This window comes from Leptinotarsa decemlineata, unplaced genomic scaffold (genome assembly GCF_025532065.1).
Source record: "Leptinotarsa decemlineata unplaced genomic scaffold, Ldec_3_MD MMD2_tig00000505_RagTag_RagTag, whole genome shotgun sequence".
Taxonomy (NCBI): domain Eukaryota; kingdom Metazoa; phylum Arthropoda; class Insecta; order Coleoptera; family Chrysomelidae; genus Leptinotarsa; species Leptinotarsa decemlineata.
In genome coordinates, this window is record NW_027412549.1 from 9,502,487 (window position 1) to 9,518,164 (window position 15,678).

General features: G+C 34.2%; 1 protein-coding gene across 2 annotated transcripts in view; it reads left to right on the forward strand.

Annotated features, from left to right (window-relative positions):
- LOC111510455 (equilibrative nucleoside transporter 3) overlaps window positions 1-15,137 on the forward strand; it is a 40,221-nt gene extending 25,084 nt beyond the window's left edge. For both annotated transcript variants that reach the window (XM_074173895.1, XM_074173896.1), the window contains 3 exons: window positions 735-820; window positions 5,168-5,367; window positions 14,770-15,137. In XM_074173895.1, coding sequence (XP_074029996.1) covers window positions 735-820; window positions 5,168-5,367; window positions 14,770-14,878 — 395 coding nt within the window. In that variant the 3' untranslated portion in view covers window positions 14,879-15,137. The remainder of the gene's footprint in view (window positions 1-734; window positions 821-5,167; window positions 5,368-14,769) is intronic.
- The last annotated feature ends 541 nt before the right edge of the window (window positions 15,138-15,678 follow it).

Here is a 15,678-nt window from a genome sequence, read left to right on the forward strand (position 1 = left end):
AATGCAAATATTCTTGAGCAGCGGTGTTAGAAGCTCTTGACTTTTACCGAGCAATATCTGAGTTGTAAGTGAGCTTCAATGGGAGAATTCCACAAATTATCTCTGACCTGGATTCCTGACAACATTAGTCTGGGAAGTAACGGAACTGCTGACTTCCTTGCAAGGAAGAACTCTGTAAACAGTTTCATCATTTAAGCAATGCCGTCGGCATTGGTACTAGACTGATTCACTCAACATATACTTGAACTGCCAACTTACATTGGAACCTAATCTGACCTACTATGTCCTAAAATATTGATAGAGTGAGGCTTATAGTCGTAGAGTTGGCGTCAGAAATGTTCAAGAAATTTCAAAAGGTTGATACTTTTCAAATGAGATCACATTTTATTGATGAAAAGTTATGAGTTAGTACTTTCAGTATCGAAATAATAGCCGCTGAGACGCTCGCGAATGTATAACAATTAGGACATCTGTTTTCTGATAGCTGAAAAGATGTGTGTCAGCGCTGCTTTATACGTGTCAATAAAACTGCACAGTAACCATTATCACTGAATAATGAAAAATATACCAATTTCCAAATGAAATAAGATAATTTCCAAATAGAATTCAAATTGAAAATATAATGCGAGTTAATATTTCGAATATGATTCTTTTTCTTAAGGTTTAAAAATTCATATAACTTCATTATTACTTCATTTATTTTTCATATATTTTTTTTTATATTCAAATTTCAGGAAAATATTTCACTCCAGTCATCACTTTTCTGCTATCCGATATTAGTAGCATGGTGGGAAGAATACTTTCTTGGGGAAGTGTTACGGTAAGAGACTTAACGTAATGAAAAGAGATTAACAGGTAGTTAGAGAGTTGAATGGATGAATATTGAAAAATATCCCCTGATGCCGAGTTTGGTATTGAAATTTGTATGTATTAGAATATAATAATTTCTTCGTTTCCCTGAACGAAATATGATAATGACGTAAGCATTGTTTCAGGGCATGAACACATTTTGATAGTATCAAAAGTTAATGTGGTGGAATATAAAGAGATTTTTAATATCCCTATTGATAACAACAAAAAATTTCTGGAACAAAAACCTCAGTTCAACTGAATTTACTTCTCCGAAGATGTTTTTTGACCAAACGGACTGATCATCTCTATTATAATAATAATAATAATAATTTCACTAGTTCGGACTTCCATTGTCTACTATATAAAATGATTTGAAATCCCTGAAACAAGTAAAAAAGAATAATTAAAAAAGAATAGTTGAAAATAACAATTATATTAAGCAACAATAAACCTGAAATGAAATGATAATGAAATAACCTACAAGTAAAAATATAATAATTGAATAAAAAAGTTAAAGAAATGAAAAAAGAAAATGATAAAAAAATAAAAAAGTGTAGAGATTCCAAGTCACGTTAGTTCACGACGTTTCGATTGTTGGTATCTACAATCGTCTTCGGGTGATGACATCACCCGTGAGATCTATAAATACTGCTATTGATGGAATACCTTCATCTAATGCATTGTATATGTCTCCAGTTAAGACCTGAATTGCGTCCTGGGTAGATTTTCCCTCCCTAAAACCGTATTGTGTTGTTGAAAGTAATCCATATTTGTTAATAAATTTGCTCAATCTAGTTTTCAAAATTTTTTCTAGTATTTTGGCGAGGTTTGAAATCAAGGAAATAGGTCTATAGTTAATCATATCAGTTTTATCTCCGCTTTTATAAATAGGCGTGACTACCGACAGCTTAAAGGCAGAGGGAAATTCACCTGTTTCCAGAGATTTATTAATTATAATATTTAATGGTTTTTTTATATAGTCTGCTATGAGTTTTAATGTTTCTGCCTTTAAACCGTCGATTCCCGGAGCCTTTTCATTTTTCAGTTCATATATAACATTTTTTATTTCCTGTTCATCCGTCGGATTCAAAAAAATTGTTTTCTCATGAATTTTTTTATGTTCTACATAATTTATGGGCTTCTCAATTCGTTTTGCTAAGTTTTTGCCGATATTAATGAAGAAATCATTGAATTTCTCTGCGATTTCAGAAGGTTCGTTTATCATCCTGCCGTTTTGATCTCTAATGGTGTTTGTTTCTTCACTCTTCTGGATATTCAACATTTCATTTACAGTTTTCCATAGTTTCGTTGATACGTTTTGTTAATTACTTATCCTTTTCTTATAATAATCTTTTTTAGCTTTTTTAATTTGAACTCTGAAAATTTCCTCTTCAATGTTTCATTTTGTGTCACGATACAATCTATTTTTTTCGTTCACGGAATAAACCAAATGTTTTGTTATCCACTTATTTTTTTTTATATTTTTATGTTTTATCCTAGTGTATTTTGTGCAATTTCTAATACAGTTTTGTAGAGTAGTTATGAATGCGTCTGTCATAGAATTCAAATCTGGGCTACAAAGTATTTCATCCCAATTTATCAGTTGAATTGTTTGTGTTAATTTATTTTCCTGAATTTGCTCATGATATTTGTTTTTACGCTCGTTAGAAGTATTTGGTTTGCCACTCAGAACGATTTGCAGTAGTATAGTATAGTGGTCTGTTATAGATGATGCAATTGTTATGGTAACATTTTATCGAAGTCATTATTTTTTGCTTTGACAAAAAGGTGATCCAGACATGTACTCGATTCCCTTTGCTCCCGAGTAGGAGTATTGATTGCCGAACGAAAACCATGCTCACCAAGAGTATCCAGATAATATTTTGGAACTTGATTATCTGTCAGAAGATCAATGTTTGCATCACCAATAATGAGGCTATAGTCAACATTTTCGATTTCTTCGTTCAAAATGTTACCTAATTCATTCGTAAAAATTTCAGCATTAGTGGCTGGTGATCTGTAAAATGCATTAATAATAATTTCTTTTTCTTCAAATTTCCCATTTATTTTCAACAAATTGCTACCATTTAACTCTATCAAACTATGCGATAGGTATATTTCTGACTTTATGAAAACAACTATACCATCATTCTGATTATAGTATCCATAATTGTACAATGTTTTATAACCCTCAATATTATCGATAGATATATCCGAGACAATGCGAGTTTCTGAAAAAACAATGCAGTCGAAAATTGTATCTATGGTCTTCATAAATATTAGAAATTCATCTAAATGACACCCAATGCTGCAAATGTTCAAATGAATAATTTTAAAGTTTTTTGTATCGTTTATTTTCGAAATGACACTCGTTTCTTCTGCGGTACTGAGTGGATATGTCTTCAATTTTTCAACTACAAAGTCACGAATGTAGGGGTCCATTTCAATTCGGTACTTGAGTAAGAAAACGAATATTTGGGTATAAAATTTGAATGATTATTTCAATTAACAAATTATAGTAAAAACATTCAAGAATTTGGAACAATAACTAAACAGAAGGTAGTGTTAACAGAAGAATGTCAACTATTTCAACTCACTTATTAGATCTAAGTCTGATCCTCCATGTCTTTAGTTAATGGCGGAACGATTTGCTTAGGTAACTTTTTTGAAGGAGCTGCTTTTGAAGTATTTTCAGTCTCTGTGGATGTTTGCTTTTCTCCTGTATTTAGGCGAGTTTGTGAAATTTGGCTTTGTTCTTCCTTTTCTGTTTCGGGTATTTGATTTGAATGAGTACTTGGTGTTGACGGGGCACTATTAGTTTTGGGGTGTGGGTTCTCTTCGTATTCCAGGTCTTCAATGGTATATGCAATATTATTCACAAAGAGTTTATTTCCTCTGATATAACACCGATTTTGGGTGTTTTCTCTAGCTTGCATTAAATAAGTTCTCAAAATTTTATTCTCATTCCTTTGATTTTCGGTCAGATCGTGGGCAATATATATATTTGATCCTTTCAGTTTGCGGCAATTCTGAAGGATTTCTTTTTTCTTCATTTGTGATACCAACTCAAGTTTTATAGGAGAATTTTCATCATTTCCCAATTTATAAATATGGCTAATGTCTGAATGTAATAGGTTAACATCAAGTAGTTGTTTGATTTGGTTACATATGAAATCGATTGATACTTCTTTAGGATTTTTGTCGAGCCCAAAAATGACTAGATTTTTCTTTCTATTCTCTTTCTCTAGTGACTCAACTTTATTTTTGAGTTCTAGATTTTCTTTCTCTAAACTCTTCACCTTAATCTTGAGGGATTCAATTTTCAGACTGACTCGTACTTCACTAGCTTCAATAATGTTTTTCAACTCACTCCTGTTTCTCACTATTTCATCATATTCAAAGTAATTTCCGTTTCATCGTTTCTCATTTTATCACTGTGGACGTGTGTGAGCACCTTAACGTCAATTATTTGTAGATTCTGGCTACCGCTTTTTGTGATGGTGAAATTTTTTAGGTCAGATGTTCGTTTATGATCTTGTTAAACTCTCAATATCAATATTGTTCATTTGTAAGTAAATTAAAATTAGATTTTGACTGCTCTCTTCATCAAATGTTGCACAACACAATACCATTAATTTGTTATTAGTTTAGAAATAAAACATATCCAAGCAGAATACTATCTATATGAAGTTGATATTTTCATTGATGGAAAGTAAACTTGCTACTTTCTTCAGTTTCTTAATTTTCATGATGTTAATTTCTTTGCGAGAAGTATTGTTTATGAAATCTATAAAGCGAATGCTGAACATAATCCCCTTCGAAGTTATCATTAGTCGCTAGATTATACAATACCTCAATGAGTTTTCAGTTGAACGTACGGAAACAGATACAAACCCTTTTATGTTCCCGAGTTCAGATTGGATTCGAAAAACACAATCGAAACAGTCGCAATACTGCTCGTACATGTTTCAAAACTGTCAGTGAAATGTTGCAATTATGATGAGAACTTCGGAATTTCTGGTTGGTTTTTGTATTGTCCGTTTGGAGGAAAACCCTCTTTACTGTACAACGTTTATGAGTTTTCCAGCCAGAGAAGAAAATTTCAATAATGAATATGATATTATTATTATATTGGAATTATTTTATTAGAAATCAACCTATAGTAAATTCTTCGTCTCATAATATTCACGTAAACTACTTCATTAATTTCTATCTTGAAAATTATAATTGAATTTTTATTTCAATTACTATCTTAATATTCTGCTTGAAAATATGTATAATGCTTGAATATTAACAACTGACACTTATTTTTCAGAAAACCAATTATCCCGTCTGGATGGGTGTATCGATGATTAGACTGATACTTTCCGTGTCATTTATTTTTTTTTGCAATGCCCAACCAAGAAGTCATTTACCGGTGGTTTTTGATGAAGATTGGCAATTTATCCTGTTTATTATTATATTCAATTTTAGCGGTGGTTTAATTATGAACGTGTCTTGCCTTAGTTTACCTAGGTGAGTATCAATAATTTTGTCAGAACATTTCTTGATACTTTTTATTTAGGGAAATTGCCATTACTTACTAGTCGGTATTTAGAAAAGATTCCAGTAATCAGAGTTGTAGATCATGAAAATACTACGTTACTTTGCAATGTCTCTGAGAATGAAAAATGTGAGAAGGTTTCCTAAAAACAAAATGAAAATACAATACTTTCTGTACTACCTCTTTAAAGATGCAAGAAAAACATAAAATTTTTCAGAAGTGGACCGGATTTAGTGATGAATCTAGAAGTCAGATCAAAACAAATGTGACAAGGTTTCTCAACAAAAAGGAACAAAAAAAAATCAGTACTGACTTTTTAATTTTTTTTCCAGTTTCCGGGCATATTACGTTTTTTCTCCATTATTTTCGTCACACGAAAACGTGTGACGATGAAATATATCCCCAGAATATCTGGAAATATATTTCGATGATATTTAAATTTTCATTCTCATATTTTTTAATATTTTTATTATGTTGGTAAGGACACATGAAAAAATGAAAGGCATAGACATATCTGGAGCAGAAATAGACAAATCTTATTGATGGATCTCGATTTCAATATTGAAAATGAAGTAATACACAATATAATCATAAAAAAATATTTCAGCGGTATATAATATGGAAGAAAATTTAAATTGAAAGGGTTATATTCTTAGGAGTGACTAATTTTTTGAGATTCCCCCCATTTTTGTATCCAGATGGATTAGTAGAGAGCCAGAAACTTTTTTCCCATAAAATAAAATGTTTAAGTAAAAAAAAAATAATCAACACAAACAATTTGTGAATGACAAAATGAAATACTCACTGGTGTCGCCAAATAATTAAATTTGTCTTTTTCCTCTCGCTAGATCCTGAACTAACATTTTTGGAATTTCTATCAGCATATTCTAAGGAGTAAAATATTGTCAATCGACCAAACAGGTTGGCGAGAAAAGTGTATGGAAAATGTTCACAAGGGTGTTCAAAATTGATTTTTCGATGATGGGAAAGTGTTTCAAAATATTGTTGAAAAACAACTTCCAAGTTGGAAGTATACATTACAAATTATTATGAGACATTTGTAAATTTCCAAATGTGTCCAAATTTCCATTTTGATATGCTTTGAAATAACAAAATAAACTAGTGTCATCTGAATATTGATGGGCTTTGGCATAATTTTCACAAATTTCACAAGAATGGATTTTTAAACACCTTTAGATCAAATAACCACAGACTCTGTATGTCAAATAACCACAGACAGAGTCTGTGGTTAGGTTAGGTTAGGTTAGGTTTGATCTAAAGTTGTTTTGTAGAAGATCTGAATGTTCGTAATATGTTCTATAAATTCATTTACTTTTTGGTATGGGATAAGTTCCTTGTTCAGGATTTAGCTCAACAATTGTTAACAGTATTTCATCTGTGTCCGCTTCACAATGTTCTGTCTCGCAATTCATAATATCCAAACAGATTATTTTTTTGAAAGACATTGAAAATTGAATTGTGGTAGGATTCATACAGTTTTCATTTTGTAACCGCATTTTTCCAAAAAAGTATTGGAAGAAATTCTGATTCACTCTTCTGGTATAAAAATATGAGACACCCTTTGATTTCAAAATATCCCATGATTCTAATGTCCCCTTAATTTTAATTTGGCAACATTCAATACAATTTAACGTTTTTGTTATATTTACTACTTCGCAATTGGAAAGTTTAAGATTACTAAGAAAATTATATCATTTCTTACAAAAATCAGATTTCCACCACTTCATGACGTTAATTACCTTCAATTTGAATTCGAGTAGAATCATTTACTATATTAGTTGTATTTGCTTCAAAAAGTGTTTACAATATTGATATAATATTCGTAAATTGTACTCGGTTGAGCATCAAGCAGAGCAGTATTAATAGTGAACTTCGGATAAAAATGAAGACATTATTATTATCATCTTTTAAGTCAACAGATCATCTTATATTGACAAAAAATAATCCTGACACATCGAAATGAATAATTTAGTAAAACTAGTTGGAAAAAACTCGAAATTGAAAAGTTATCTACATAATACTCAGATATTATTTTATCTTCTTGGCTCTGAGGTAAAAAACTTTGAGATCTCTTTTCGTAATGATTTATTGAAACAGTTTCTTGCGGCACACACACATCCATCCCTAACAAACAGTTTCTCCATTTCAAACAAAATATTAACTAAAATACTTTTTCGAGTTTAGGTACAATTAACACAATATCACAACTGGCTCAATGTAATCGGCAACATGTCGATTGAAACCAAGATTAGGATGCGCCACGACGATGCGCAATCTTTCCGTCTTGTGTTAGCAGGACTCAATATTCTGTGAATTTCACTATGAGAAATCTCTTGAAATTCCTGAAACTTCACTACTCTTGCATAAATACGGTGAATATGGAAACCTATATTCTTCAATACATCCTCAACAGATCTGGGAAGTGTCAAACATGCAGAGAGTTGTGAGTTTTTCTTCTTGGCCAATTAATGTTTCTACATCAGTGAGGAATGTAGGACATTCGACAATTTTGAAAGAGGAATTTTTGAGAAGATATCGAATCGTATTACTTCAAATCTTTTGGAATGAGGGGGTTTTGAAATGAAGAGCTGACCTTTGCTTCAGACCAATGTAACCTTTGAGTAATTTGACGATGTTATTTTCAAAGTTTTCATTTGGTAATGTGACATATGACCGAAAATTTTCAAAAACTTTTCCGATTCTACCCTCGAGTTTTTCTATAACCGCAAGTGTAATGATTACTTGGTTTTTATGTTTATTTAAAGCGCGTTCTGCATATAGGATTCTCAAGTGAAGTGTGAACAGTTTCTAAGTTAGAATTTTTTCTTTTTCTTTTGGAGGAACGATTTGAACGTCATACAGTATATTTATTTTGTCTCAATTTTTTATGGGTTCAATAACTTAGAGAACGGATTCGTCCAATTCGGGGATTCCTTTGGGATTTGTCAATGTGTCTCTGAATATTTCGTCGACGTAACCTGAATTATTTTGAATGGATTCAAAAGCCAAATCGATGTTGGAAAGGTTTCTAGAAAGGACATCAGCTGCTTAATTTGATTTTTCCTTTTTGGATTTCATAATGTATTCAAACTCTCCGAGTGTACCAATCTAGAGTTGGGTTCTTTTGATGAAAAGTGCCACTGAAGGGGTTTGTGTTCGGAAAATATTGTAATTTTCCGACCAAATAAGTAGGGTAACATATTGGATGGTCATTTTGGGATAATATGACGCCTATTGCAAAATTTGAGTAATCAGTGGTCACAGGTATTCATAGTGACCATGGTCCACATTGAACGCGGTTTTATCGAGCATGTCATTGATCTGACGTTGGATTCTTTTTCTGTGGAAGCACGGGATTTGGTGAATACGTGTATTTCGTCCGTAGTCCTTATCTTATATTTGATTTCTGATGTAAATGTCAATTCGTCTTCTGGTTTGAGGAAGATGTCAGAATATTCTTTGCATACTCTGATTATAGCGGTATTTTCCTCTGAATTCATGAGGTCAATACGAATTCAGTTTGTGATTTTCAGGTCACTTCCGTTTGATAGAAAATAGTCATTTGTCTGTTCTTTGGGATTTGTGAAAGATTCGAGGGCAAATATTTCGTATGTCGAGGATACAAATTGAGTGACAGGTAGAGGTTTGAGTGATTATACTGAATCACTCAGTTCTGGTCGATTTCCAACCATGTACCCTGCTTTCCGAATCAATTTTTCCTGGATACATTCAAAGACATCTTTGGTCGAAGATGCATCGTTGAATATTTCATAGGTAGTAATCAATGAATCACACCTATCAATAAACTTATTAGGTGCGTTATTGTCACCATCGGAAGGTTTCAGATTATTGAGTCGACACTTGAAAAGATCCCAGTTTATTCGAACTGTGCCATTGTAATTGTTGGCATTAGAAGTTCAGTATTACTTTCATTAACTACTGAATTTTTTGTACTGGTAAATCACTTAGTCTATTCAAAATATTATCAACTTCGTTCATCAATCAATATTCAATTAATAATTTTGTATTATTGACTTTCAAATTTCTCACAAAATTGATTTTGTTTCTAAAATTACTCCTTGAATAGACACTGTTTTTGTTCGAAATTAACTGCCCTAAATTATCTTCAACGAAATGTTGTTGCCCTATGCTCCGAGGGATATTGAATCCGTTGTGGGAAACGACAATTGCCGAATTTGTTGGAACTATCCGTTCCCCACTCTTATGCTCATACAAGCTAATGAGCCTGATATAGTTCTTTTCGACCACCAGCGCAATGATATTTGTCGTGGAGTTTTCAGCTCCTGGCGAGACGAATATCGTCTGAAAAGAGGAGCAAAAACGGTTAAAATATTGAGATTTTATCTTCGAACTCCGCAGCCGGACAGATGCAGAAGGTTGTCATTCTTGGCTCAATGCGCTTCTTCAGGCTAGATGCTTCTCGGACCCAATGATCACTTACCCCACGGTGTGGAGAGTGGTCGTTGGTTGATAATGCTGGCGCGCCCTTCCGAATGTTACGTGGCTTCGGGGGATAGGGCCTGACCAGCGCATATTACGATAAAACACAAATCATGACTCGTTTATAAAGTGAAACAGTGAAGACAAGAGAATTGAAACTTTCTATGTTTTTACCACTTTTATTTGTAAGTAACTTTACTTTAGTGTAAGTTTCAAAATGTCTTCATAGGACGAAACTGCAGTAACGTTAGTTAAAATAAAAGTGGTGAAAAACATTGAAAGTTTCAATTCTTTTTTCTTCACTGTGATTTCCTACCACGCAGTAACGGCTAAATCCATCAATTCATTGAAAGTAAAACAAAATTTGAAAACAAACATACTAATCACTGAAGCTTGTGTGTGATGCATGAAATTATAAAAAAAAATTCAGAGATAAGTGAATTTATAACATAATCTAGGTGGGAAGTCGATATCGAGTGAAAGGTCACAATAAGGTAAATGCATCAAATTGGGTAAATGTTTCAGTTCCGTGTTTATGAGTCTATATTGGGTGAATGTGTCAATATGCGGACGATTCAGCAGAAACAATCATAATGTAAGGGACTGTGATGCAAAATATTATGGACAGACAAAAAGATCTATTGAAATAAGATATAAGGAACACTTAGCACACTTAAAATATGTAAGACCTGAAAAATCAGCAGTCAACCATCATAGGCATCTAGATGCCTATGAGAGTGTAGAAATGAATAAACATAATAATATTATAAATAACCATGGTGGACCAATACCTAATAGTTCTCTGTATAGCTTGTTGAGATAATATTATAGTTATTATATTTACCTGACTATTACATAATGTGATCATAATGTAATGAATCTGAAGCCGGCCCTGACCGATGTCCCAGTCAGCAAGGACAGTTAATTCTTTAATTCGTTACAATAAAAACTAGTAGATAAGGCAATATTGTGTTCATGACACTTAAGACGCAGGCACCTAGAAGAGGTAACTATGTTATAAATAAGGGTAACTCTGTAAGTAACATCAGTTTGATCTTCCTCTTGAAGATGATAACTTGGTGATTGAAACACGTGTCGAGGTGTTAAAATAACAGTTTGGTGTTGGGAAAAACTCCAGTAATATTCATTACTACACCAAAGGTTCCAAACAGTGCATCACAACCTGCTTTTACTAATTAAGCAGCAGCCTTTCCACCAAACTCAGTATCATCAGCTTTTACTTTATTTTAAGCTCCATTTCCGAGTACGTAATCAGCCTCGTGCCTTTCTTTGATTACGAAGTATACAGTGCTAGTCAAAAGTCCCCTCTCCCCCTCGTATCTTTTGAACGGGTATACTTCTAATAATGAAATTTGAAGGGTGGAAATAAAGGATGTAGGCTTCTTAACTGGTCATAACAGGTGACGCAATAGTCATAAATGACGTCACAAGGCCACTGTGACCAAAAATTTTAAATGGGACCCTATGGCAAGTGACAGCTCGTTTGAAAGGTATTGAAAATACCTATTCAGTCATACCAATTTTGTTTGGGTTTCGGCTGATTTTGATTGATAAATTGAAGAAATACGAAAATTATAGTTTCGCATTTAATTAATAAAGATTTAAGAACCAGTTCTTATAATAAGTGTTCAAAATGTGCTCCATCTACTTCCTGGCAGTAATGCATCCTATTGCTAAACTCTTGTCGTACTCGTCCCAGTGTGTCAGCGGAAATTGCCCTACATTCTTCAACAATTCGTTGTTTCAGAATGGCAATACTGTCAGGTGCTGTAGCGTAAACCTTAGATTTCAAGTACCCCCATAGAAAAAAATCTAATGGTGTAAGGTCCGGTGACCGAGCTGGCCATTCGATCGAACCTCGTCGTCCAATCCATCTACCACGATATTCTTCATCTAGGTAACGTCTTACTGCACCGTAATAGTGTGCAGGAGCACCATCTTGTTGAAACGTTATTTCCAAGTTGTCGAATTCATCTGGATTATCTTCTAGAATTTCAAGAATTAACGCCTCAATATCAGTTTGTAACATCTCCAGATACAATTCACCGGTTAAGTTAGCATTGAGAAAAAGAGGCCCAACTATGTGGTTTCCCAAAATACCTGCCCAAACATTTACTTTTTCTGGAAATTGAGTATGTTTTTCACGAAAGATGTGAGGATTTGTGTCACTCCAATACCTCACATTTTGAGTGTTAACATTTCCATTGAGAAAGAAAGTACTTTCGTCACTAAAACAAATTGTCTGTATGTAGCCTGGTTGTTGGTTCATTTTATCGGACATAGTTTCACAGAATTCTAGTCTTCGGTCGGGGTCATCATCTGAAAGTTGGTGCACCATTTTTAATTTGTATGGATGAAATTTGTTTTTAGCCAACACTCTATGTACTGTCCTTTGACTGACTTCACAGATAGACGCAACTTGGGCTGTGGAAGAAGTAGGGTTCACTACCATTTCTCCAAGTATGTCAATTTTTTTGTCATCACTAATTGTTGGTCGACCAGATCGTTTGGCATCTTGAACACTACCTGATGCTTCAAACTTCCGAAGAAGCTCCCTCAAATAAACCCTCGATATAGGGCGATCGGGGTACCTCTCATTAAACAGTCGTTCCGCTGCATGGAAATTGTTTCTACATTCACCAATTATTAAGATAGCTGCTACTTTGTCGGCTACAGTACGTACCATTTTGCCTATGTAAACACTTAAACGTCTCGTTAAACAATAGCTTAGGTAAATTTTCAAGGTATAAACACTTCTGACAAGTAGATAATTCAAACACGTCAACCTTTTTGACAATGAACCAGAGGCGTACTTTAAAATCTTTATTAATTAAATGCGAAACAATAATTTTCGTATTTCTTCAATTTATCAATCAAAATCAGCCGAAACCCAAACAAAATTGGTATGACTGAATAGGTATTTTCAATACCTTTCAAACGAGCTGTCACTTGCCATAGGGTCCCATTTAAAATTTTTGGTCACAGTGGCCTTGTGACGTCATTTATGACTATTTCGTCACCTGTTATGACCAGTTAAGAAGCCTACATCCGTTTATTTCCACCCTCCAAATTTCATTATTATAAGTATACCCGTTCCAAAGATACGAGGGGGGGAGGGGACTTTTGACTAGCACTGTATAATATGGGTTGTTGAAAATCATATCAAAGTTATGAAAGAAGGAAATTATTTTCAACTTGTCTTGTTTTTGAGAAGCTTATTGATGTCAGGTTTCAGTGAAAGATGACAATGAGTCCATTCTCAATTTTCCAGTGAAACAATCGAATTTTCATTTATGATTAGTATCATAGTGTCTCTTCAAGTGAAACTCCTTACGAAGAGCAATTGATTGATTGAAAATCAAACACAATGGTATATGTTTCCATTCTATGAAAAAATATGCAATTTTCCATTTAGACTGAAAAACTCTGCACTCACTATCAACATAACGTTTTTGTGACATTATTATGCCAAGAACGTAACAATTATGGAACTTGACACAACAATTGTGAACCTTCACAATCATTAGATTTTACAATCACTACTTCACAGTAGTGATTGTGAAATATCGATAAGAAATGTTCTAGTCGAAGCGCGTGAAATATTCTATTGTTCTCAACAAAAATAATATGGTATTTCCGCTTGTTGATAAGAGACAGCGTTATAGTCTATGATTGAGTTGTTCAATAGAACTGAATAGGTACCCGACTAACACTCTCTCGCTTGTTTGGCACGCGCTTTTTTCAGTGACACATTGAGATCGCGAACCATAGTAAAACATCCCGGGTGCCATATCTTTGACACGTCGACAGCCATCTTGCTTTCGGACAGGTTGGAGCCGGGCTCCCTCTCCCTTTCAATTGACGTTTGTCGGAAGGACAAATGGGTCATAACTGATAATGGGATGACGACATGAATATCCTCAGACATCGGTACCGCCCTTCACGGAGTACCCCTACCTGGCTGGGGTGAGATGTATGGAAAATTGTTAATCTGGTCATGGGGGACATGAGGGCCTCATTCGACAGAATGTGGGAGCCTTCTATATCGGGAGGGATCGCCTACAGCATAGTCTATAGCTTCCCTAACTATCGGAATCTTTGACACGACTGATCTTAATGAACTCTAGGGGCTGTTATGGCAAAGGGTTGAAAGCGTATTGAGGCATGCAGTGCGTCCTCTCAGCACTGGGTATTTTTTCGGACCGAATGCCTCAATGCAGAAATCAACTCACTGTCGCGTTCGCCTGCATAGTGGTGATCGGTGTCAGTGAGCGTTCGGAAACATAATAGACAAGATTCCAGCATGCGCAAGCTGAAACTGCACACACTTTCAAGGCCATATACCATGCGACGTCACTAGTGGGGAGAGAAGAATCGGCTGTAATTTCCGTAGTCATGTAAAGTGCGACTCAATGTTACCGAATCGTTTCTGCTTTCGATGTTAAATCTTTCATGGTGATGACGTTTTAAAAGTAACCAACATGCGCAGACTGGAACTGCACACACACATTCAAGGCCATTTGCCACGCGATGATGCTAGTGGTAGTGAAAGGTCCAGAATTGGGTGTAATTTCCGAAATTTTGTAACGTGCAACCCAAGGTTATCGAATCGTTGCGGCTTTTGTCAAGTCAAATCATAGGCGGAGAGTTGAAACATTAGCTGTTAGATCGTATACATCAATATCATTATTTTAACTCAAAATACAATGGGAGATGCATTTTCATACTTATTCAACATAACTTATTAGTGTACTCCAAAAAGAAGATACATACTCACAATACATACACAATATATACTCACACAATACATAAGATATATGAATAAAGTCTCAACTCCAACCTTATAATCAACTGGTAATTATGTTTTTCAGGTTTACAGACGGAGATGCACAAATCGCTATGAAGTTATTGTCCCTCTCCATCACAATTTTAATGGCAGCATTTTCCGCCAACGGTGTGTTAATTGTGAAATTATTATGATATGTGGAATATTTCCACCAAAAATGCTGATGACCCATTCGTTTTAATGCAATGATATCAATTGGAAGAAAATGTTCTTCATTATTTGAACTGTCAAACTCTCATTGTTTGTAAAATAGAGAGTGGAACTTTGGAACCATGAAATACTAATCAACTATAGACATGTATCAGTAATGAATATTTCGACAAGATCTTATTGAATTGTCTGAATAGCAGAATTGATTTTCGATGATGATAATAAAGCAATATCTGAAAAGTAGTTTGACTATGAATAAATTTGCATATACGTAGTTGTATTCAGGATCCAATCAAGAAATTGTCTTTGGGTATGGTAAACACTTCATAACTCATTCAAAAAACAGACTCTGATGTGAGATTTTCACTTGAAAGTTTACAAAACCACGATAAGTTTTTCGCTATGCGATAGCATCTCCGGGTGACGGTACTGTTACAATCAGGTTGTAACTTTATCTTTTCTGAGTGTGAAAACTTTCCAGATGAAGGAATCATAGATCGAATCGACACTATTCTGAAGTTCTTGATGAATCTCCGGTACCACTCTACCGTCCCACATGTCTTGGTACTGGAATATCTCATAATTCGACTTTCGAAGGATCTGTACCTTGACTGTCTCATTGAACCAGATATTCTGAATATTCGACTCATCCCTTCACGATTTATAGTCAAATCTTTTTCTGAAAGCTTTTGTAGTACTAGTCGAGTAGCTGATATATTTGGTGTGAAGTCTTTCGATACCACAATGATGTCAATCAAATATATGAAAACTGAAGTTACATTTG